The sequence below is a fragment of the Callorhinchus milii genome, unplaced genomic scaffold (assembly GCF_018977255.1).
Source record: "Callorhinchus milii isolate IMCB2004 unplaced genomic scaffold, IMCB_Cmil_1.0 Scaffold1, whole genome shotgun sequence".
Taxonomy (NCBI): Eukaryota; Metazoa; Chordata; class Chondrichthyes; order Chimaeriformes; family Callorhinchidae; genus Callorhinchus; species Callorhinchus milii.
In genome coordinates, this window is record NW_024704742.1 from 64,605,226 (window position 1) to 64,627,812 (window position 22,587).

The 22,587-nt window shown below is 40.3% G+C and overlaps 1 protein-coding gene across 1 annotated transcript in view; it reads right to left on the bottom strand.

The window, feature by feature from the left end:
* Nucleotides 1–22,587, bottom strand: part of htt (huntingtin) — a 111,046-nt gene that overhangs the window by 18,276 nt on the left and 70,183 nt on the right. Inside the window, exons 36-49 of the mRNA XM_042342911.1 lie at nt 22,104–22,240; nt 19,704–19,820; nt 18,684–18,806; nt 17,346–17,584; nt 16,381–16,523; nt 14,693–14,900; nt 13,979–14,120; nt 13,608–13,787; nt 11,768–11,944; nt 11,119–11,195; nt 8,555–8,693; nt 5,947–6,069; nt 4,744–4,957; nt 113–258 (exon numbers count right to left, since the gene is read on the bottom strand). Of these exons, the coding sequence (XP_042198845.1) occupies nt 113–258; nt 4,744–4,957; nt 5,947–6,069; nt 8,555–8,693; nt 11,119–11,195; nt 11,768–11,944; nt 13,608–13,787; nt 13,979–14,120; nt 14,693–14,900; nt 16,381–16,523; nt 17,346–17,584; nt 18,684–18,806; nt 19,704–19,820; nt 22,104–22,240 (2,165 nt within the window). The remainder of the gene's footprint in view (nt 1–112; nt 259–4,743; nt 4,958–5,946; nt 6,070–8,554; nt 8,694–11,118; nt 11,196–11,767; nt 11,945–13,607; nt 13,788–13,978; nt 14,121–14,692; nt 14,901–16,380; nt 16,524–17,345; nt 17,585–18,683; nt 18,807–19,703; nt 19,821–22,103; nt 22,241–22,587) is intronic.

Below are 22,587 nucleotides of genomic sequence, written 5' to 3' on the forward strand. Positions count from 1 at the left end.
ACACTAGGAGACAATTACAATATATAACTAGCAAGTATTAGCTTCAAAAGTAAATTCCTTTTCTCCATTACACAACTTTTTTTCCCTCTGTTCCAAGCTTCTCAAACCTTACCTCCAGGGACAAGACAACAAATTTTGCAATGTCTGCCTCTTTGTCAGTAGGAATCTGAAGAGCTGCAGGTAATTTGGGAAGAGACAGAAGGTACTGAGCCACTGCACTGCACAGACGAAGGACAGTTTGATAGAAGAGAACATCTCCTGCAAAACAAAAGGTTTCATTAAACAATCAGGTTCATATCTACAAGCCTTGTAGAACGATTTTTTTAACAAAACCACACATTCAACAAGATATATGTAATAACATTCAAGGTGATGAATTTTAAAACGGTGCCATTAATTTTTTTTAAATGCTGCAGACAGCAGCAAACATACTTTGAATGTGGTTGTTGAGGTTGACAAACTCGGTTCTGTTTTTAGCTATCCAAGACAATAAAAAAGCTGGAATGTGTTGCATCAATAACTTGCATTTATAAATCACCTTTCATTTAAAACATCTTGAAGCACTTTACAGAAGGTGATTGATTAAAAGAAATGAATTCAACACTAAAGCTTTGGTTTGTTATCTCAGCTCTAAAATGTATTATCTCCCTAAAGCACACTCTCATAATACTAAAGATAGTTACAAGGAAAGATACAAATTAAATTTGTAATCTTTGTTTTGTAAACCAGGTTTCATGACAGACATAGTGATTTGGCCAGTGTCTGAAAAAAAAGTGATTCTGGGTCATATTTCATTGCATATTAGGGCTAGCTTTTTTTTCTAATAACTGAAAGATCATTCCCCAGCAGTACCATAGCCCAAAGGCTGAGCCAAGATCATTCATTTCATCCACTACAGAATAGCACTTACAAGCCTGAGAGCAAGAATTGTAATTGTAAATGTCACTCAGCTTTATATACAAAAAGGGAAATCCACTAAGCATATGGAAATGCCACTATTTCTTTTCTAAAATATAATTGTATTATAGTTCAGGGTAACAAATGCATCAACAAATGATACTCATCAGTGAAACAATTAATCAAAGCAGCCAGTTATCAATATCTGAGAGGAGGATTTTCACAAAGATTCAGAACTTCTGATTTACAGTGCTGATAGCAAACGGCTCAGACACAACACAATGGTGATGTAAAGAAACAAATCTGCTGGGGGAGGGAGGGAGAGGGATAGAAGAGGAAATATAAAGAACGCAGATTTTCCTGCATGTTCAAGATCCCAATAGACCCAGAACGTTAAGGGATAATGTCCTAAATTTGTAATTTTTCCTACAACTACAGAGTCACTACACATCACAGTAAAAATATTGTGAAGCACTTGAGACTTTTCAATGACGTAATGAGTCGCTATATTATGTGCAAGGGTCATTATCATTTTAGTTTTCCAACAGAGAAATTAATAGATAGTTTTAAGGAGAGAGAAAAATAAATCTTTAATCCAGATGTCAAGGCCCTTTCTTAGAAAGCAGCAATGAGCTGGGCATAATATCTATTTATTAAAGCACTGGGAAATGATGAGACTACTGTGTGATAGACAGCTGTCAGGTTACAACTGAAGGGGCTCGGGTGACAACTTTTGGTTTATCTGAACTGGTTTTGAAACTTCCAAAACATGGCTCTTGGGAACAATTAAATTACTTGTAACAATATGAAATGTATAACCCACTGAATGTTATGCTTTTCTTTAAACAGGTTGGGGGAAATTAGGTCAAAATCTGTTAACAGTCTAATCTTGCCTCATTGCATTTGCCTTTGTAGATTCATACATTTACAACGCAGGAGATTACTTAGTCCATTATGTTAGGTGCTGATGCTAGCTTTTCTAACGGAGTTATCTACTCATCCCATTCTACGTGGAGTCCTGTAGCTCAGTGGTTAGAGCACTCGCTTTGCGAGTGAGAGACCTGAGTTCAATTCCAGGCAGCGTGAAACCTTGGGCAAGTTTCCTTACTCCACACAGAGCCTAATAATAATCCCTCCAAAAAAACAAAACAATAATCAATTGGTCATTTTCAATCTACGACTGTTTGTGGGATATTGCTGTGCGCAATTGGCTGCCGCGTTCGCCGACAAATATACAGTCAATTCACTTTACAGTATATTCTGTGAAGCGCTTTGGGGCGTCCTCCCAACGTGAAAAGCGCTATATCAAATGCAAGGATAATCCTGGAGGCGAAGAACAACCCCAGGCTACTGTTTTCCACCACATCCCGACTCCTCCGTCCCCCCCGCCACCCCGCGCAGGTCATCTCCTCCAACCTTCACTGCGAGGAGATGCTGGATTTCCTTGAATCCAAGATCAAGGGAATCCGCTCCGCGGTCACTTCCCCTCCAACTTCCACCCACCACCCACCCCTTCCCTCCCACACTCCGACTCCTACCCATCCTCCCCTACACACCTTCGTACCCGTTTCCCCACCCTCTGTCACTGAACTCATCCTATCCCTAAAACCAACCACCTGCTCCCTTGACCCCATCCCCACTCCACTCCTTATCTCCCAGCTCCACTTTCTTGCCCCACATATCACTGACATCATCAACCTGTCCCTCTCCTCTGGCTCTGTCCCCATTCCATTAAAAACTGCCATCATCACGCCCACCCTGAAAAAACCCTCCCTTGATGCGTCGCAGCTATCAAGCTACCGGCCCATCTCCAACCTCCCCTTTCTCTCCAAGGTCTTGGAAAGAGTTGTCGCCTCCCAACTGCGCTCTTTCCTCTCCACCCATTCTCTTTTCGAACCCCTTCAGTCAGGTTTCCGTGCTGCTCATAGCACAGAAACTGCCCTGGTCAAGGTCACCAATGATATCCTGACCATCTGTGACCAGGGCTCCCTCTGTCTCCTCGTCCTCCTCGACCTATCGGCAGCATTCGATACGGTCGACCACGCTATCCTACTCCACCGCTTGTCCTCCCACCTCAACCTTCAAGGCACTGTCCTTGAATGGTTTAGCTCTTACCTTTCCCACCGTCTTCACTTCGTCTCAACGAATGGCTTCTCCTCCACCCCCCGTACTGTCTCATGTGGTGTCCCTCAGGGCTCTGTCCTCGGTCCCCTCCTCTTCACCCTCTATATGCTCCCCCTCGGTGACATCATCCGCAAACATGGGGTTAACTTCCACATGTATGCGGATGACACCCAACTCTACCTTTCCTCCTCTACTCTCAACTCCACGACCACCGATGTCCTGACAGCTGCCTGTCCGACATCGAGTCCTGGACGAGAGACAACTTTCTTCAGCTCAACGTGCGAAAAACCGAGGCCCTCCTGATTGGCTCACGTCAGCGCCTCCGCACCTCAGGCGCTGACACCATCAGCATCCAAGGCTGCACTCTCCACCTCTCAAAGCCAGTCAGGAACCTCGGCGTTTTGTTCGACCCTGAGCTGTCCTTTCTCCCTCACATCCGCACCACAACTGGCACCGCCTTCCATCACCTCCGGAATATCGCCAGACTACGGCACTACCTCACCCCTCACGCTGCTGAAACCCTGGTTCACGCCTTTGTCACCTCAAGGCTGGACTATGGGAACTCTCTCCTCGCCGGCCTTCCCGGCACCTCCCTCCACAAGCTGCAGGTCATTCAGAACTCCCTGACCATTTCCCCCCCTCCTCGTTCCCTCCCTTCCCTTCCCTCACCCTGACCATTTCCCCCCTGCTCGGGTCATGACCCAACTGTGCAGCGCCTTGGGACGTCCTCCTGACGTGAAAGGCGCTCTATAAATGGAATCTTGTTGTTGTTGTTGTTGTTGTATTATTATTATTACTGCTCTTTCCTTATACTCTATTTCTCCTCATATTTAGCTGTTTCCCACTAATTCCTATTAAGGACTATGTTCTAATTACCACTTGTAATAAAGCATTACATATTATTACAATCCAATGTTTAAAAAAATACTTTGGAGTAAAGAGTCCATATATTCAGGATTTTCAATCACTGAGTTGTAGAAATAGTCTCACTAATTACCCTAGCAAAACCATTCAGTTTTGGAAACCTGTATTAGATTAATTATTGTTTGTGTCAATTTAACACGATTATCTCGGTCCACAGAACAACGACGACAAATTACACTTGTATTGCAGCTTTCACTTTGGAAAGACATCCCAGGGAGCTGAAACTGACTTAACAAGAAACAAGGAGCTTCTCCTTCCAGAATACAAGTTAGCCTCTAATGTTCAGTAAACCCTGATCCAAATACATAACAATTTGAATTTATATCTCACCCTTCAAGTGAAATAATCATAGAGGAGCTCCTGTACACACAAAAATTGGTTGGCTAGAAAAACTATATAAAGAAAATTCAGGATGGCACAAGAAATGCAGATTACACTGTGCTAACATAACAAAGATTTATCTGAGTTTAGTTCCCAACTGTTCCTCTTAGTTGGATATTTTGCACTCGGACCAAACTGGTACTAGGGATAAGCATCATGACTTTGGATGCAGAGCAAAAATTGGTGGGGACCTGCAGACATGGATGCAAATATAACATTCTGTGCTGCATCATGCCATGATACAGTTGTACAAACATCCATTTAACAATTTTTCTTAGTAAATTAACCATTTTTAAGGAATTTTAAATATATGCTGTGAAAACAATGTTCAACATATTAGAAGTCTTTGTTCTTTGGACAATACAATCATTTGTTCACTAAATCAAACGTTTGTTCTATAAAATGGTATATACTTACCATAAAGTTCATCAATTTTATTCCAGTAGAAGGAATTCTGCCATGGATGCACCATTTGGAACACCTGATGGCTGCTGGGAAGACGTTGTACACGAACAGTCATGTGATCTAAGGTAATTTTCCTGGCAGTTTCAAACAAGATACTGCTTTTCTCCATAGAAATTTCTTGCAAACCCAAAGCCAAACAAGGAGTCAGAAGATTCAAACTGAATTCCTAAAAGGGTAAGTATAGTGAAAAAAATAGGGTATTAATCCTCCTACCTTATCCATTATCTCCCCAAGTGCTTATGCCTTCTGGGGTGCAGATTAATAGGCATTAACAATCCTCCCATACCTTGCCAATATGCCAGTTCTTCACAGGTGACCATCAACAAGTTGCTCAACTGTGTGTTTGTGTGTGTGTGTGTGGTGGGGAGGGGGGCGGGGTGGATGAAGCATCAAGGCCAAGATTGATCTGGTCTGCACCAACACGCACACACACAATCTTCAGAACAAGGTCATTGGATATCTGTTATGTTATTATCACTGGCTGACTTCCCTCTTTCCATTTTGACACTGAAGCCAAATTGTAATGCATCCTTTGATCGTTCAGCTGAAACCAACTGACTCACTGACCAGAATCAAACCAGGTCCTTCCTGGGCTGTATTGCTCATACTACAACAGATTGTGTACTGCACCATCAAGCTACCAGGAGAGATAACTTTACATCAATAACCAATAGCGTTTTAAATTTCTAGCATCTTTCACCTACAGGGTATTTAAATTTATAAGAAAGATTGTGACTAAATTAAGTGAGCATCAGTAAAAGACATCCAAGTGATCCTCTCCCCAGATTAAGATGTCTCAGGTCCTGGCTGGAAAGGTGCGTGCTGCAATTTATGTGGTTTGCATGAAATGACTCCCCCAACACTGTTGCCAGTCAATGGACATATGGACATCACATTCGTAAAACAGAGCATAGAAGGCATTTAGCAGTCATCCATTACAGTTAATGACTGGAGGACAGTCTTGGTGTGTTAAGGTGACACCATCCTGGGATGTATTAATCTACCTTTCTTGCATACATAATACAAAATATAAAACCCTTGGCTTCAAGGTTTCATTTGATTCTATTTCTGAAAACATGCTTAATCCTGTGATTTACTGAGAAGACTATAATGAAACAGTCAACCTAATTCTATCCAGTCTGACCAAAGCATTACCTTAACTGTTATGATGGTGTGGAGATCAGCTTCAGGAAGCTTGCTGAGTAGTTCTGTGCACTCCATTAGTGTTGTAGTCACACGATTGCAGCACTGGGATTTTACAAGCGCTACGTACCATTCCTACAATACAAGAAAAAAAACGCATGTATTTAATGTAATACAATAAGGCTTCAAGTCATGTCACAACAGCAAATGCTCTTTTCTATAATTTGTTATTTATTGATGTGGAGGTATTTGAGAGCTCTCTCCTATATTATACAAGACAAGAAATGGACTGTATTACTAAAGGGATCTTCTCCAGCAAAGATAGGCATCTATTAATACCTTTAACTCCGCACACCCAGGTCATTAAAACCTATGGTTTTAGAAAGAATCAAATAAAAGTGATAGGCCAATTACCAAGTAAATGGACACACTTTCTTTAGAGTCAAAATATATTAATTTCCTCATAGTGCACTGAATTCTTGAAAGCATTAAAGAGACGACATAACTAAAGAATGATTCATAATGAATTTGTGTAACATATTTTGACTGTTAGAAAAATGATTGAACCCACACCTTCCAGATTTTACATTTTTATCTTATGCTTTCCCTATTAATGTTTATACTTACGATCTCTCCAACCCCCCCCCCCAACACACACTACAAAGATATCACCAACGTGAGTTCTTTAAGGTATCCTCTTATCCGTCTCAACTGTCCATTCAAACAAAAGTAAAAAAAATTCCAGATTTGACTGCGATTTCAAACCTGTTGGCTAAAACTTTACATATACACAAGTTAGGGTAGTGCAGTAAATGCAACCCACTAAAATCACAAAATAAATAATTCACTATAATTTTACAAAGATATTTAATTCAACATCAGTGAGACTTGATTTTGCATTGTAGTGGCAAGTGATAAGTTCCCAGTAAAGTACTCAAAGACATCGTTAGCTGCTCAATTAAATTGTTCAATAGAGCAGCTCTCATTGTCCAAATGAAGCACTTCTCAGGAACACAAGAACATAACTATTCTAAGCATCACACAAGACAATTAAGTAAGCGTTTTCATTAATCATTGAAAACAACTTGCATTTATATAGCACCCTTCACTCTGGAAAGAGTCTCAGAGCGCTTAAAAAGAACACACAGAGTGGGGGGGATGGGAGGGAAACAGTTGCAAGTTTCAAGAATTCAAAGAAATTAAAAAGGTTAATAGGAAACGTTTGTCTATCAATGTATGTAATAACATGCATTCAGCCCATTCCTTCCATAGACTATGCACACTTTGTTCTAACAAGGACTCCACTCAACCCAATCCCCTGAACAGAAAATGCTACTGTGTTTCTCCACCTTTAAAATAACTCATTCACACCTCCTACCTTTGCGCAAAACTCAAGTAATGAAAAGTAACCCTTTAAAACCCTTTAATAAATGTTCTGGGAGTTTGCTGCATCTTATTCACATTCTATCACAAAATGGTTAACAAAAACACCCTTCAGCCTAATAGATCTCATCTTCCAGAACACCAACCTTACAGTATTCCTACTGCAAACTATTTCCTAAATGAATCCAATATTTTTGCTTCAATCAATTCCAAAGGTTTATCCTTCATGTAAAGATCCTTAATGTCACCAATCCTAACATTGCCTTTCACAGCCCTAATCATACACTTTGTGGTTCTGCTGCCTTGATGTAATTGACATTACTTCACATTTTCTGTTTGTACCCCATTTAGAATCTTATATTCCTCCATAAATTCCCCTGTGAAGAGTTCAAGTCCAAAGAATTGCCATTCCTCAAGTTCATCCTTCCAAAATTGAAATTTATCCTCAATGCTCTGCTCTATATCTAGGATCTGCACTAAAATCACGGTGTACTGGAACTGAATAACAGTTACAGCCTGGCCAAGAATTCTAGGAATCTGTACTCAATTTATTTCAGGACATAGTCCAGCATCCTGCTCATTTTGTCTCACACCGATGGACCTTGTAAGCATCAAGTCAGGCAACTCTCCAAGGCTTCTATCAACCTTCTTGCTGTGACATTCTAGCCCATACAAAGAGTACAACAACAACTTGCATTTATATAGCGCCACTTATACAGGGTAGCGTCCCAGAGAACAAGACCTCCTGTTTTTATTTCCTATACAAAGTAGCTTGCATTTATCTTTATTGAATCTCATTTGTCAATGATTGAGCTATCTTTGTAAGACTCTGGCCATCTCCTCGGATTCCTGTCTCTTCCCTCAGTCCCCACCACTATCACCTCCAAAGCTTGGTGAAATCTTGAAATTTAACTACTTTGCACCAAGTCTGTGAATCATTAACACTTCAATAAAAACAATTAATAGCTGTTAAAGCAGAATGCAGAAGTTTTTACAAGAAAATTGGATAAATTCTTAAAGAAAATAAAGAACATGGGGAAACGCAGGGGAATGGGACCAGAGAAGATAGCTCCAGTTGCTGAGCTGGTATAAGCACAGACACAATGAGCCAAATGGCTGCTTTTGTGCTGTAACCACTTGGTGATAATTGCACACTAGCAGAGAAAGCGAATTTCAGTTTGAATGTGAAAAGGTAAGAAAAAGGCAAAGTTAAATATGTTTGCTTATGTATTCTCACTTTGTCCACAACTATAGATTCCACAGCAGAAAGCTTGTCCCCATCCAGTGGGTGAGAGGTCACTATTGGCGATGGGCTGACTGTGTCTGTTGCAATTGTTGTACGGAACCTGTCCAGCAGGGAATACAATCTTTGGTGTCTGAAATGAAAAAATGCTGTCACTTAAGGTTAATGAAACTAATTAAACAAGACCTAGTGTCAGTTAATTTGTATTAGTGGGTAGCTCTCTCGCCTCCTCTAAGTTAGAGGGTTGTTAGGTCAAGCCCCACACCAGGATTTGAGCTCATGAACCAGGATGATGTTCAATTGCAGTGGTGAGGAGGGCTTCACTGTTGGCGGACTTCATCCGGATACATTATATCAAGATCCTGTTTTCCTTGTGCATCACATGGCACAGATTAGAGTCTGTCATTCATTTATTTGTTGATTGTGGCGTGCTGCTGAAGCAGATTAGCTACCACATTTACCTACATAAATGCACTTCAAAGTAACTCATAGTAAGAAGCATTTAGACATTAACAAAGGGCACTAGTCCATTTTTTTTAAAAAGGCCTACATTAAAGCTAGATGTCCAAGTTGTAACTTGCTAGTTTATTCTATCACAAAAATGATTACTGATATCTGACCAAACAGAAATTCAACTTAATGAATGTGCCATATAATGGATCTGCAATTCAAACCCATTTAATAAATCCCTACATTTGGTATAGCTTCTTTCACATCAAGAGGACATTCCAAAGTGCTTCATAAGATATATTGTGAAGTAACTGTTTCACAAGTATCTTGTGGGTAATGCCCACATTTGTTAATCATCAATTAATAGCCCAAATTTACACCACTTTTGGTAAAAAGCAGAACTATCAACAGGCCATGAACCACATGGCTATTAAAAGGTTTGTAAAATAATACAGCATGGATGCAGTGAACTTTTGGAAACAAATAGCAATTGGGAAGAATATTCCTCCAGCATGAGAGAGTGCACTCATCTACAATCCGCTTTGTTCAGTCACGTTTTCATGCATTTTGTGCCCAAGAATTCGTATTCTTAAACATCATATGGCTATATCACCATGTTGTGAAAATCCTGGCCGCTTCCCATGCAAAATGTGAATAAGGGAACCCCCATTTAATCAGTTCTGACGAAGGGTCGTGGACCCGAAATGTTGACTCACTTTCCTTTCTCCATTGATGCTGCCTGACCTGCTGAGTGTTCCCAGCTCGCTCCGTTTTTGTTTCAGATTCCAGCATCTGCAGTATTTTGTGTTTTGCCCCATTTAATCTCATCGCTCACGTATAACGTATAAAGTTGCATTCTATACATCCCAATAAGTAAAATATCGGATACATTATCAGAACAAACTTAACTACCACATAGTCAGCGCGTGGCGTGGGGTCCACTCAGCAAACTCTCATGATGAAAAAGGTGGCCCTCAGCCAGCCCTTCGTGGCTGTTTTGACAATTGTAGCAAAATCTCTACAAGTAGAAATGTCAAGACATTTCCCAGTGTCGGCAATGCAATGAATTCCTTTTTACCTAATTCCAGAAATTACTCGGTGCAGGTTGGCAAGAGCCAAGGCTTAGGGATCCCAAAGTATGCACTGGTGTACAGCTGGAGTCTAACCAGCTAAAACTACATTGTTTGCCACTGAGAGAACTGCCTGGAAATCTTTCCGCTGCTTGTCGAGCTAGCACCATCCCACCCGTGAGGGTTTTGGCTTGCAGTGTTAGCAGGAGCGAAGTAGGAAGCTCCCAGTGAGTGGTCTGCCACTCCAAGACCCGCTGATGAGCCAAGCTGGCTGATCTCTTGTCAAGTGTGACCCAGAATACTGCGGATCCACATTACTCAGGAACTCAACTATCAAGAAGATGGAATTGATTCCAACATTCCTTTGCAAAAATGTCACCTTGGAGCCAGATGAGTTCCAATGAGACCCCATCTACCTCTTATCCCCATCCAGAATATATCCATCCCCCCCATGCCAGGAGGATGGACACTAGTGGGCCATTTGACACCTGACAAGTACAGGTTTGAGCCCTCACAAGGTGGAGAGCAGGTACCGCAAACTCCCTGAGAGCTTCCTGGTGAGCAGCAAAGCTTAGCACGAAATGCATTAAGAGACCTGCTACCATCCTCCTGTCCATAGCTGCCAATACAACAGATCTTTACTGTGTCAGAATTTGCAGGCAAGGCACATTTTTTCTTTGAAAATGAAGTAATAGTTGCATGCAATTGATTTCTTTGACCAATAGTTTCTGAGTATGGCAAACCCACAGTACCGCATAATTTGCTACCTTGAAGGTGGAAGCAGAATTGCTTGATCCAACAGAAAACAAGCAAAGAATTCACTGGATTGCAAACTGGTGTGAGAACGGTGGACAATTTATTTCCTCCTCCAGGAATGCTGAGGTTGTCCCTGTTTGAGATCAGCTAACAGTGCAAAGCAAAGATAGGTTCAGGATATCCCTGGTCTATATGACTCATTAGCCCACTAATCGATCAATTAATCCACTGAACGATCAAGGGAGCAATGCATTCTTCAGTTTTAATACAAAATGTTGCTACCTCTGAGCCAGACATGTGTTCTGCAGATATCGCTGTATCCTTTCCAGCTCTTCACGTGGCACTTGAACAACACTGTTCTATAAAAGAGAAATAGAGTTTGTTCTGTAACTTTATTTGTTCACCAGAAAACTTTCATTGAATAGCTGTCTAACGAAACTGTGGTTTCACGCATACAAAATATTAACACAATATTAAGTGTATTAATATTTTGTATTATGAAGCACTTTGCACTGCTTCAGAAAGGCATCAAAAGCCTTGAAGCAATGGGATAAAGCTGAATCATTCAGCCATTTAATAAGAAGATGGTGCAACTTCCAAATTTGTAACAACATGCAATTGCCCAGTGTCCCAATCCAAATTAAATTGAGAATTAAATTTGCTTGAAAAAATATTGTGAAGTGATTCCTTATGGTAAGAATGTAAAATGCTATAATGAAATCGTATAAGCTGGAGGCAGAAAAGCCAACGAACACAGTAGTCAACACCATGAAAATTGATAGTATTTGCATAATGCAGTATTTAGATCTTTGTTTCATCCAACAGAAGCAATTTCAATTATAGGTACACAAAGAAAGGAAAGAAATTAATGCAGACGTAGCAAATGACTGAGCAAGTAACTCAAATCAGTCTAAATTTAACTAGATTTTACCTGCAAGTTCTCTGCCAAAAGCATCTCGACTCGCCGGCAAGCAAGAGTATCCACCATTCGTGCCAATACTCGGAAAGGTGTTCTGATTAGTTTATCCACATAGAGCATTAGGACAGCTCCTGACTGGCTGAGATGGATTCCTTCTAAACACTGCAGAGTCTTCTTCAGCATGGTTGGCTATAAGAAAACAAGGCTCTAGCTAATCAAACTAGTAAAATCAACAATCCAAATCAGAAAAAATATTAAGCTACAAATATGTAAGTACTTTGAGATGTCTCTCCCACCCCCGTGTAAATTGTACTGTATATTCAAATATAGAGTCACACATTCATGTCCTAGACTCTGCATTAGAATACTTCGGTAGGAATCAAACAGGCTGAAATCCATTAACCAGTAAATAACCTTATAACCATATACAGTGCACTCTGTATAATTGCATGGAGTCAGGTCTGGAAAGACGCCACGCAATTATATGCAATTAACCGAAGTAGCGTTTCCCCCACACTACCACAAAAATGAAAACATTGGTTGTTGTGTGGATCAGTGTCACCTTATCTGACCAACTCTTTTGCTTTGTTGCCTCTTGACACGTTTTCTTTGCCTGGCACTTTTATTTGACAGTTACCTGGCCCAATCCTGAGTCATACCGGGCAATTTCGCCCCCATCTCCTCCCACCAACTATGCTATTTGTCTGAGATTACAATGTTTGCAAAGAAAGTCAACCCTGTAGATCTGCCTTGTTGGGTTCATTCCTCGGGTTTGGAAGTCGCTTTAACTGTAAATCAAATTGTTTGTGTTCACACGGTCAACTCAACAACAACAACAAGATTGCATTTATAGAGCGCCTTTCACGTCGGGAGGACGTCTCAAGGCGCTGGACAGTTGGGTCGGGACCACAGCAGGGGGGAAATGGTCAGGATGAGCGGAGGGAAGGGAGGGGGCGAGGAGGGGGTAGAGAGTTGAGAGGGGAGCTGAAGGCACGGTTGAAGAGAAAGGTCTTGAGACCGGCCTTGAAGGAGGAAAGGGAGGAAGCGGCGAAGGCACTGGGGGATAGAGTTCCAGAGCCTCGGGGCTGAGAGGCTGAAGGCCCGACCACCGATGTTAGGGAGGTTAGGGCGGGGGACGTGGAGCAGACCGGAGCCAGAGGAACGGAGGGTACGGGCAGGTAGGTAGGGGGATAGTAGGTTGGAGAGGTAGGAGGGAGCAAGGCCGTGAATGGCCTTGTAGGTGAGGATGAGGATCTTGAATTCGATCCTCTGGGAGATGGGGAGCCAGTTGAGGCGAGTGAGGGTGGGAGTGAGGGTGGGAGTGATGTGGTCGCGAAGCCTGGCGTGGGACAGTACACGAGCTGCAGATGCATACTCCTCAACCAATGCAATTATCTGAACTAATTATATAGGTGCGAATGAAGTCAACTGGCTAACTTCCATGCAATGAAGCAAATTATGCAATTATCTGATTTGTAATTAAGTGCAGTGCATTGTACTTACAATAGAGAAAAGAGCATCTATCATTCATGCTAATGAATGGAAAGGTATGTAACAGGAGTTTACCTACACCTAACTTTAAAACAGCACAACTGGCTAATGGCTTCCTCTTAATGCAATCTTATTATCATGCTATACTGTACAGGCCAGTAATAATAACAAACCAATGGAAAAGTGCATCAGAAATGAGTTCAACATGTACACATGAAAACACTGATTTATGTGGGTCTAGAAAATGTCATTCAAGTCTACAATGAGGCTTCTGAGAAGTTAGGGGCTGGGGAGTTTATTAAATGATTTAATAGTCAGCTCAGAAATGTTTTCTGCAATCTCCTTTGAAGCTAGTACTTACGGTTGTAAGATTGTCACATCGAGACTGAATGGCTTGAATGAAAAGACCACTGGCAGCAGAGTTTCGATGAATAGCGCTAATAAAATCTTGCACTGGAGGTTCGTGGGAAAGATTGATGAGGTCTTGAACATGGTTGACTATCAGCCAGGTCAGGTGTTCTGAATCATGAAGATTTTGACACTAGAACGCAGTTAAAGAAATGAGTATTCCCACATCAGCTTTATATGGTCTTGAAGCATAAGTAAAACTGAACCAAAGCAACTAATCCAGGTCATTAGAAATTAATAGTAAAATCACGTGAAGTTGCATATGTATTAAACAGGCCCAGTTTTACAAAACACTAAGGTAATTCTGAATGTAAATCTGCTTACCACATAATCACAGAAAAGAATAAGGGCTCCTCTTCTAACTATTTCTCGATTGCACATGCCCAATTTAGATGCAGATTTTGTTTCTTCATTTTCCTCAGATATCTGAGGACCTAGCAACTTTGTGCTGGACAAGCTGTGTCTCCTAAATGATGAGAAGAGAACATGATTTACACCAAATATCACCTTCACACCTCTTGACCAAAGTTGCAACACCTTTCTAATCGTTTCAGGTCTGACATGTAGAAAATACAGTTGAATGTTGTATATTTGCTTGCCCACTACTGAAATATCATGTCCACTTATTGGATGTCAACATGGAAGTGAATTTGGGATTATATTCGGGACAAAAAAAATAGTTCTGCGTAACCCACAAGGTTACAGGTTCACAATTTAGCTATGCACCATGACTGAGTCAGCAACACAAAGGTGCTTGTTTAGCAATCTGGTAGATACTGTGCAGGTTTGATGACCGGCAGAGTTAGAGAGGATGAAAGAATCAAAGGACAGAGAATGAAAGAGGTAGTTAGAGTCATATGAGAAAAGAGTCAAAGAAATAGACAGAGAAAATGTCTGAGATAGAAATGAGAGAGAGAGAGGGGGGGGGAGAGAGAAAACAAAAGGAAAACAGCAAAGAGAAAAAAAGTCAGGCACAATTAATCCCATTTCTTTGCTCTTTTATCATACTTTTTATATTGTTTCACTTGCTTCACTTACTTGGGGGTTTGGTGCACTTCTGACCACCACTTGTAGTTTGTGTAGTTCATAAGCAACAGGATTTGGCACCAAAGCAGCACCAGAGAAGGATGAGTAGGAATAATGGACTGAACCAGGATATTCAAGCTGTCCAATGTCGAGAAGTTACCATCAGAACCATCCCCTTTGATTAACTTGGTGGCAGCTGCAGTAATTCTTCTAAACGTCCCTGTGTTTCAAACATCCATCAGGATAAGAATTAACCACCATGCAACTGAAGAGTGGTTTATACAACAATCTTATTTTCCAACCAGTTTTTTTTTTACATCGAACACGATATACATACTAAATACTTTTACATTGATTAATCTGCTTATTTTATTATTTTCTTAATAATAATCCTTGCATTTGATATAGCGCTTTACCACATCATTGAAACATTTCAAAGCTCTTCACAGGAAGGATATACTTTAACATAAATTGACACTATATTTTTGTGGGCGAAGCGTGGCAGAGAATTGCGCACAGCAATGTCCCACAAACAGCAGTGGATTGAGTGACCAAATTATTATTATTTTTGAAGGGATTATTACACCTGGAAAGCAATCCGCCAATCGCCTAATAACCAGATTTCTATTTACTGCTCGGTAAACAGAGGTGTGTGGAGAAAGAAAACTTGCCTAAGGTTTCGCCCTGCCCGGAAATCAAATCCAGTCGTTTTGCTTGGATGAGAGTACTAAGCTACAGGGCTCCACAAACATTTCTTGGACTACAAGTGTGGGCTTCTAACATCACACACATTTATTTGGCACATATTGCTGACAACAAAACAACCAAGGTCAGCAGAATTTTGTTCAAGTAAAAGAAGGTAATTACAATGGCACAATTCGGCTCAGAAATACTTTTCAGGTCCACTGAATTACAAAATTGGAACCACTATAACAGCATTAGCTGCCAATCTCGTGCTGAGCTGATTTGGTGCAAGCCGGATGTCTGCTAGAACAAACTGCCAGTAGACCAGTGAATAAATTCCAATCGGATTTCCCCTATTCACTCATCATCTCTTTGCCACCAATATCATAAATTATACAGCACAGAAGGAGGCCATTCAGCCCATCATGTGTCTGTGCCAGCTCTTTGAAAAGAGCTATCCAATCAAATCCCACTCCCCTGCTCTCTCTCCATAGCCCTGCAAACGTGCCCTGCCCAATACAAAATTATAAAACATATGTGCAGACACACAGACACTAAAACAGAGAAAATATTTTTATATGTGCAGCTCCACTAATTCCACCACTGCAGATTCAAATGCTGAGCCCAGATTAATCCACTGAGTGGGATTGAGCTGAAGACTGGCAAATAGCTTTAATAGCTACACTTAAGCGCTGCCTGTTCAGGTGCACATGAAAGTTACCATGGAACTATTCAAAAAGAGAAATTTGTTCTGGTGTTCCAGCTAACAAACCCCAGATAAAATTCACTCACTTCATGGCTGTGTTGGGGACATTATTGTGGGCCAATTGACTGCCATGTTCTCCTACAAAATACAGTCTTTACTTAACAGTAAATCTTACGAAATGCTTTGAGATGTCCTTGTGATGTGAAAGGCGCTATATCAATCGCAAGGATTTATTATTCTACTTCCTCCTCAGCAAAATTGCAGTATAATACAGGTAATTTCTGTGCAATTCACTAATTGACCATCTTACCTGACTTGAAGATATGTATCAGACCCATCAGCAAAGTGCCAAGCTGCTGACAGTAAAATGAATGCTGCTGTTCACTCATGTCAACCTTTAGCTGTTTGTTCACAATATCTTCTAAGAGAATCCCCACCAGTTGTAACAGAAACCTGTTAGAGCACAGGACACTTAGAGCAATTAGTCTATTAAATTAGTATATCCCAGATTGAGGCAGACAAGTTTCTCACATTTGGAAATGCACAACTTTTGCAGGTTTCTCCTACAATTCCTGTACTTCTAAACTTGATATGTCTACCACAGGAAGAACAGTTAGTATTAAAGAGCAAGAAAGACTGTTGATGATGGACAAGCCTGCAATCTTATACAATATCTCAGGCAATCTGATCAAATGTGCTGGAAATGGTTAGATCTTGCACCAAAGTTTAAATTCAATCTCACTGGATAACAATAGCCTCAATTTAGAATTATTTGTTATTCTAACTTCTTTAGCTCACTCTTGACAAGACTGAGCATTTCCTGCTTGGCTCCTCTACAGTGCCTTCTCATCTCAAGTGCTGATTGTCTCAGCCTCCATGCATGCTCACTCCACATGAAGCTGACATGGAATCTTCCTGTCTTGTTAAATCCCCAACTCTCCATCAAATCCACATCTAGGCTCACTCACTCTGCTTTCCCTCACCGCCTGCCTCTACCGCCACCTCTCTCCTCAAGTTTCTAAGATCTTCACTCATGCGGTTATCCCCTCCAGCCTCAATTACTCCAATACTCTGATCTCCGAACTCTCTACTTCCTCCCTACAGAAACTGCAAGACCGTCCACAATTCTGCAGCCTATGCCCTCACCTGCACCAGGCTCTGCATACCCATCACTTTAATCCGTGCTCCCCTCCACTGGTTCCCCATTCCCCCAGCAGATTGAATTCAGTATAACTGATACTAATACCAAGCTTCAAATCATTAAATGAAATTCACCTCGCAAAGATTTCTTCTGGTGAATGTTTACTCAACGTTTCTTCATTCTGCTCCTCTGCTGGTGACACCTGGTTTCCTCTTTCTCTCAACCTATTGATATTCTGAGAGGAAATAAAATACGGGGACAAGGAAAGCTCTTGGACTCGGGACAGGACAATATCCTCAGTGGACTGAGAGATCAGCACTCGCAGGATGGCAAGAATGCCTGAAATCCAAAGCTGAACTGTTCCCACTGAGATCTGTAAGAAAAGAGGTTTCCAAGTATAGAATTTATTTTTTTACATTGATTCCCATAGTTATTGCTGGAAGCTGTTGTAAGTTTCAGACTGTTAACGTGGCCAGTCCAGTCCAATTTTCAATCAATGGGCATTTCAGGGCATTTCAACCATCACTGAGAATGAAGATTTTGTGTGGGGGGAGGGGCATTTCACGCATTTTGTAAACTTTATTGGATTCAACTTCCTGAAATTTACAATTGAGGAATGGAATGACTACAAACTGATCCAATCACTTGTCTGAATTTTTTTTAAATACTTTGAAAATGGTTCAGTGCTCTGTGGATGTGAAAGCAACTCTTTGAGGTTAAGTTAGAATGGAGTTGATCCTTTGTGGCAGGTCAGTGGTCTGGTTCCTGAGTGAGGCCGGTCTGTAATCAGGGCACTGTTGATGAGTGACCTGCCAGTTTGGAACGAATACTGCATAATCCCTATTGTGTTAAAATGCTTTTAAACATATCTAGAAACCATTGAATCAGAAATTTATCACAGAAGATGACCATTCAGCTTTTCGTGTTTGTGCTAGTACTTTGGAAAAGCAATCCATTCAATTCCAATTACTGTACCTGCTCATAATTATTCAATTTTAGATATCTATCTGGTTCACTTTTGAAATCTAATAAGGATTGTGCCTTGACCACTGCAGGGGCAGGACATTACACATCCAAACATCTCTGTATATAAAACAATCTTAACTTCCCCCTTTGCTCCCTTGCTAACTGACTTAATTTGATGCCATCGAGTCACTGATTCACTGCCAATGGAAAAATTTTTCCCCATCTATCTCCCTACTTTATCAAAATCTTCATACTTTCTCTATCAGGTATCCCCTAAACCTTCTCTTTTACAATGAAAATAAGCCCAGATAACCTACTGATCCCTGGTGTCACCCCAGTAAATCTCCTCTGTACCCTTTCTAGGGTCCCAATATTCTTCCTAAAGTTGGGTGACCAAAACAGGACAATCTAACTGTAGTCTGATAAACAATTTCTACTTCATGAAAATTAACCCTGAACAATAAAGAAACAATTTTCAAATTGGCTACTTTGGGAAGTAGACTTACCAGAGTCGCAGGCATAACAAACATGCTCTTCAGCAACATGTCAACTGGTCGCAGGGAAGATGGCGCCACCGTCTCGAATAGAGTATTTAATACTCCCAAAGCTTCATGTGAATCAAGGTACATCTACCAAAACCGTAGGAAAACAATGGTGTGTATCAATTTATCCTTTGCTTCCACAAGATGTAAAATTAACTTTGTTTTTCTACACAAACTCATATGAAAGCTTTTCTCTGATGGTTTAGTGAGTAGAGGAACTGTCCGAAGCAGCACTTATTTATATATTATTTATTGCTATTTTGAGTCTGTACTGAGTTAGCCAATTTTAACTGTTGGAAATGTTGGGGTGCTACAATTGCACTTAGCACCCCCAAGTTAGGAAAGGGAAAGCTAGGGTTTCCAGCTGATCACTAACTACAGACCCAAGCTGGAAGATCACTTTGATGTCCCCCATGGAAAAGTAGCTTGTGAACATTCAGTGTTAAGACTTACACACCAACAATAACCATTTGGGCTAGGTGCCCTAGGATGCTACATGCTTGTAGAAGTACTTGACAGCAGGCAAAATAAAGTCCAAATATTGTCAGAAGAGGAGAACATTTTGATGAAAACAAATTAATAATCCTTGCATTTGATGGTGTTTTTCATGTTGGGAGGATGTCTCAAAGCACTCAAAAGGATTTACTGTAAAGTGTAGTGACTGTATTTTTTAGGTGAACAAATCAGGCAATTTGCATGTCCTACAAACAGCATGGAGTGAATGACCAGGGTTAGAACATTAGGAGAATCTCCCTTCTCTTTTTGAATAGTTCCAGAGGATCTTTACTATCCACCTGAACAGATAAGACTTTAATAAAGATAACACTTTAATGTCTTATCCGATGGATGGGCTCATGCATTTCATCACTGTCACTCACTGAGTTTTCTAATAGCTACAAAACAGATTCACAAGAATCTGGAACCTGAAATACATACCCATTTACAATTCAATTAAAAAAGTGATTTGTTCATTAATAGATCTACCTGTTGTTTAGCAAGCAATGGTAGTATCATATCAGCTATCTGACGTGAAAGGCGTTTCCACTTATCCTCATTCTCTTTGTGGCACTGTTGGAGCACCAGTATCAACATCTCTAACACCTGAAAAGAAGGAATAGCAATTATAATTATTACACAATACAAAACTTTTCATCAACATTTGTGACAAATTGGTTGTCATACTAAAGAATAAAACTTTTCCACCCTGTGTCACCTACATCACAGCGTAGACAATATGCATCCCACAGCTCTGGCTGAATCATTACAATAATACCTCAACCTTACAAGAACATCATGGACATAAACTTGTTTTACTCTGGTCAGTTAGGTGTCTGACACATGAATCACCATGCTTAAGAGTATCCAACCAGATAAGAGTTTCACATATGCATTCCACCTATGCAAGGAAATGTTCCTGCATCTGGAGCAGAATATGCATTCACTCCCTGAAGGGATGGCAACCTGCTACTAATTCCAGAATGTATTAGGTACATCTTAGCAAAAACCAAGATTTGAGACTCTAGAGTATGCGGTGATATAAAACATTTACGTTAGGTTGAGAATGGACTGTAGCTGACTGTTGCCTTTCTAAAATATTTATAATGTTCTACTTTCCTTTTGATCAAATTCATTTATCAAGTGTTACTTCTGTAATTGTTTAAAAGCCTAATCTGTGTTGTCTTCATATCAGCTGAATAAAATTGCTTGTCTGAGAGAAGTACTTTAGTATTTAGATTCTGACAATAGCTTGATCATCGGTTAGAATAAGCGAGGATCTTTTGATTGGGGTCGTCCATTCTCTTGACGAAGTAAGGGCTGGTGCTCATTACAGTTCACAATGGAAAGGCTGAGTCCAATTCAGAACAAAGGACCTATTTATTCTGTCCAAGAACAAACAGGATAGTCGGCTTGTGCTATTTGTTGAAGTGAAGATAGAAAGGACTGTATTGTTCATCTTATGTTTTGTTTGTGGGATCCTCAGCTGTGTGCGCAAAATAAAGAAGTGCTTTGAAGCACCTTTTGTCCGCTTAAGTTCTGCATTGCTATAAAAAATAATTGAACGACACATCAATGATGGTTGGCTTCCTACACTAAAAATGGTTGACTTCAGGGTCACCAGCTCACCGCAGTCATTTCTGGCATGCTACACATGCAAAAAGAAAGCTACTAACCCTGCAAAACACAACCTAAACTACTTGCATTAGCAGACTAGGTTGCACATTCTCACAATGAACAACTAAACCTACTTCCATGAGCAGATTAGGTTGTGCATTGATGTGACATTTATTTAACAGGTAAGTTATTATTCAGCTTATCTTGGATTTCTAACTTTTTTATCTTGAATAAAATGATCTTCCCCAAATTATTCTGGCTCACTACAAGCAGCATAGATAATTATTGCTGGAAACTGGAATGAGTGAATACAATTAAAAAAATAAACTGAAGTTTTTTTTTAATATCTAAAAACGCTCACCTACAAAATAGAGTCACTACACTTCATAGTACAATCCTGTGAAGCGCTTTGAGACTTCCTCCTGATTTGAAAATCACCATGTAAAATGCAGATTATTTTTTAACCCCAATAATAGTCTCATTGAATTAAAAACAGATTGGTCAATTGGGAGAGCAATTTTAATTAGGACAGATCGGGGTACAAACTCTTGGGTACTGTAAAATTCCACTCATTATTATAATAATCCTTGCTTTTGATATAATAATATAATAATAATAATAATCCTTGCATTTGATATAGCGCTTTTCACCTCGGGAGGACATCCCAAAGCGCTTCACAGAACACACTGTAAAGTGAATTGACTGTATATTTGTGGGCGAACTGTATATAGTGCGATAAGGCGATATAGTGCCTTATCATGATGTTGAGATTTCTCAAAGCACAGAATATACTGTAAAGTAAATTGACTATATATTTTGTAAGTATATATATATATACTTACTGCTAGGTAATCAGATGCGTGTGGAGTAAGGAAACTTGCCTAAGGTTTTTCCCTGCCCGAGAACTGAACCAGGATCCTCTCGCTTTCATGGAGAGTCTTCTAACCAATACACTACAGGACCTCACAACTCAAAATTCCTCAAAGCGCTTCACAGGATTTTAGTGTGTCGTTGCAGACAAATGTGACAGCCAATTTGTACATTAGCAACATCTCACAAAAAGCCATAAAGTGAATGACCAATTTTATCTGAGGATTGTTAGCCAGGTCACCGGGAGGAACTCACGTCTCTTTCTGAATAGTGCTATGGGATCTTTAATGATAAGATGCTGTTTAACATTCTGACATTACGATGACACATTCCAGAGTTAAGCCCTCGAACTTCACAGTCTAGCACTGGAAAGAAGAATGTAACACAGATTGCATCATATACCTGGTGGTACTGGATGAGTCTCAACAACATAGAAACCACCACTTCCTTCTGTGTGTCCAGCTCCTTGCCTGCATCAGCTTTATTTGTTCCTCGTAGAACAAACAGATCATGGACTATAGGTTGTAGTGCTGGGATTGCTATGGCAAAGTAAAAGGAACATTACCCAGTAGAATTTGTAGTTTAACAAGTTTGCTAGTTCCTTTAATTACTTAAATGCTGCTATATCATTAAATCAGATGTGCAAAATCTTGACTTAAACATCAACCTTGCTTTGCTCACAAAATAGTTACTATTTTTGACTGTAATTCCGTAAAATATTTTAAGATTTCTAGATATAAGATGCAATAGCAAAACAAGTTTATTTTTTTCTTTTGACATATATGAGACAGAGTATCAAGCAGAGATAAGAGAATTAAAGTTGTGGGGAAAAGCACAGACAAAAGATTATGCTTTAAGAGGGTTTTGCAGGGAGGGAGTAAGTAAA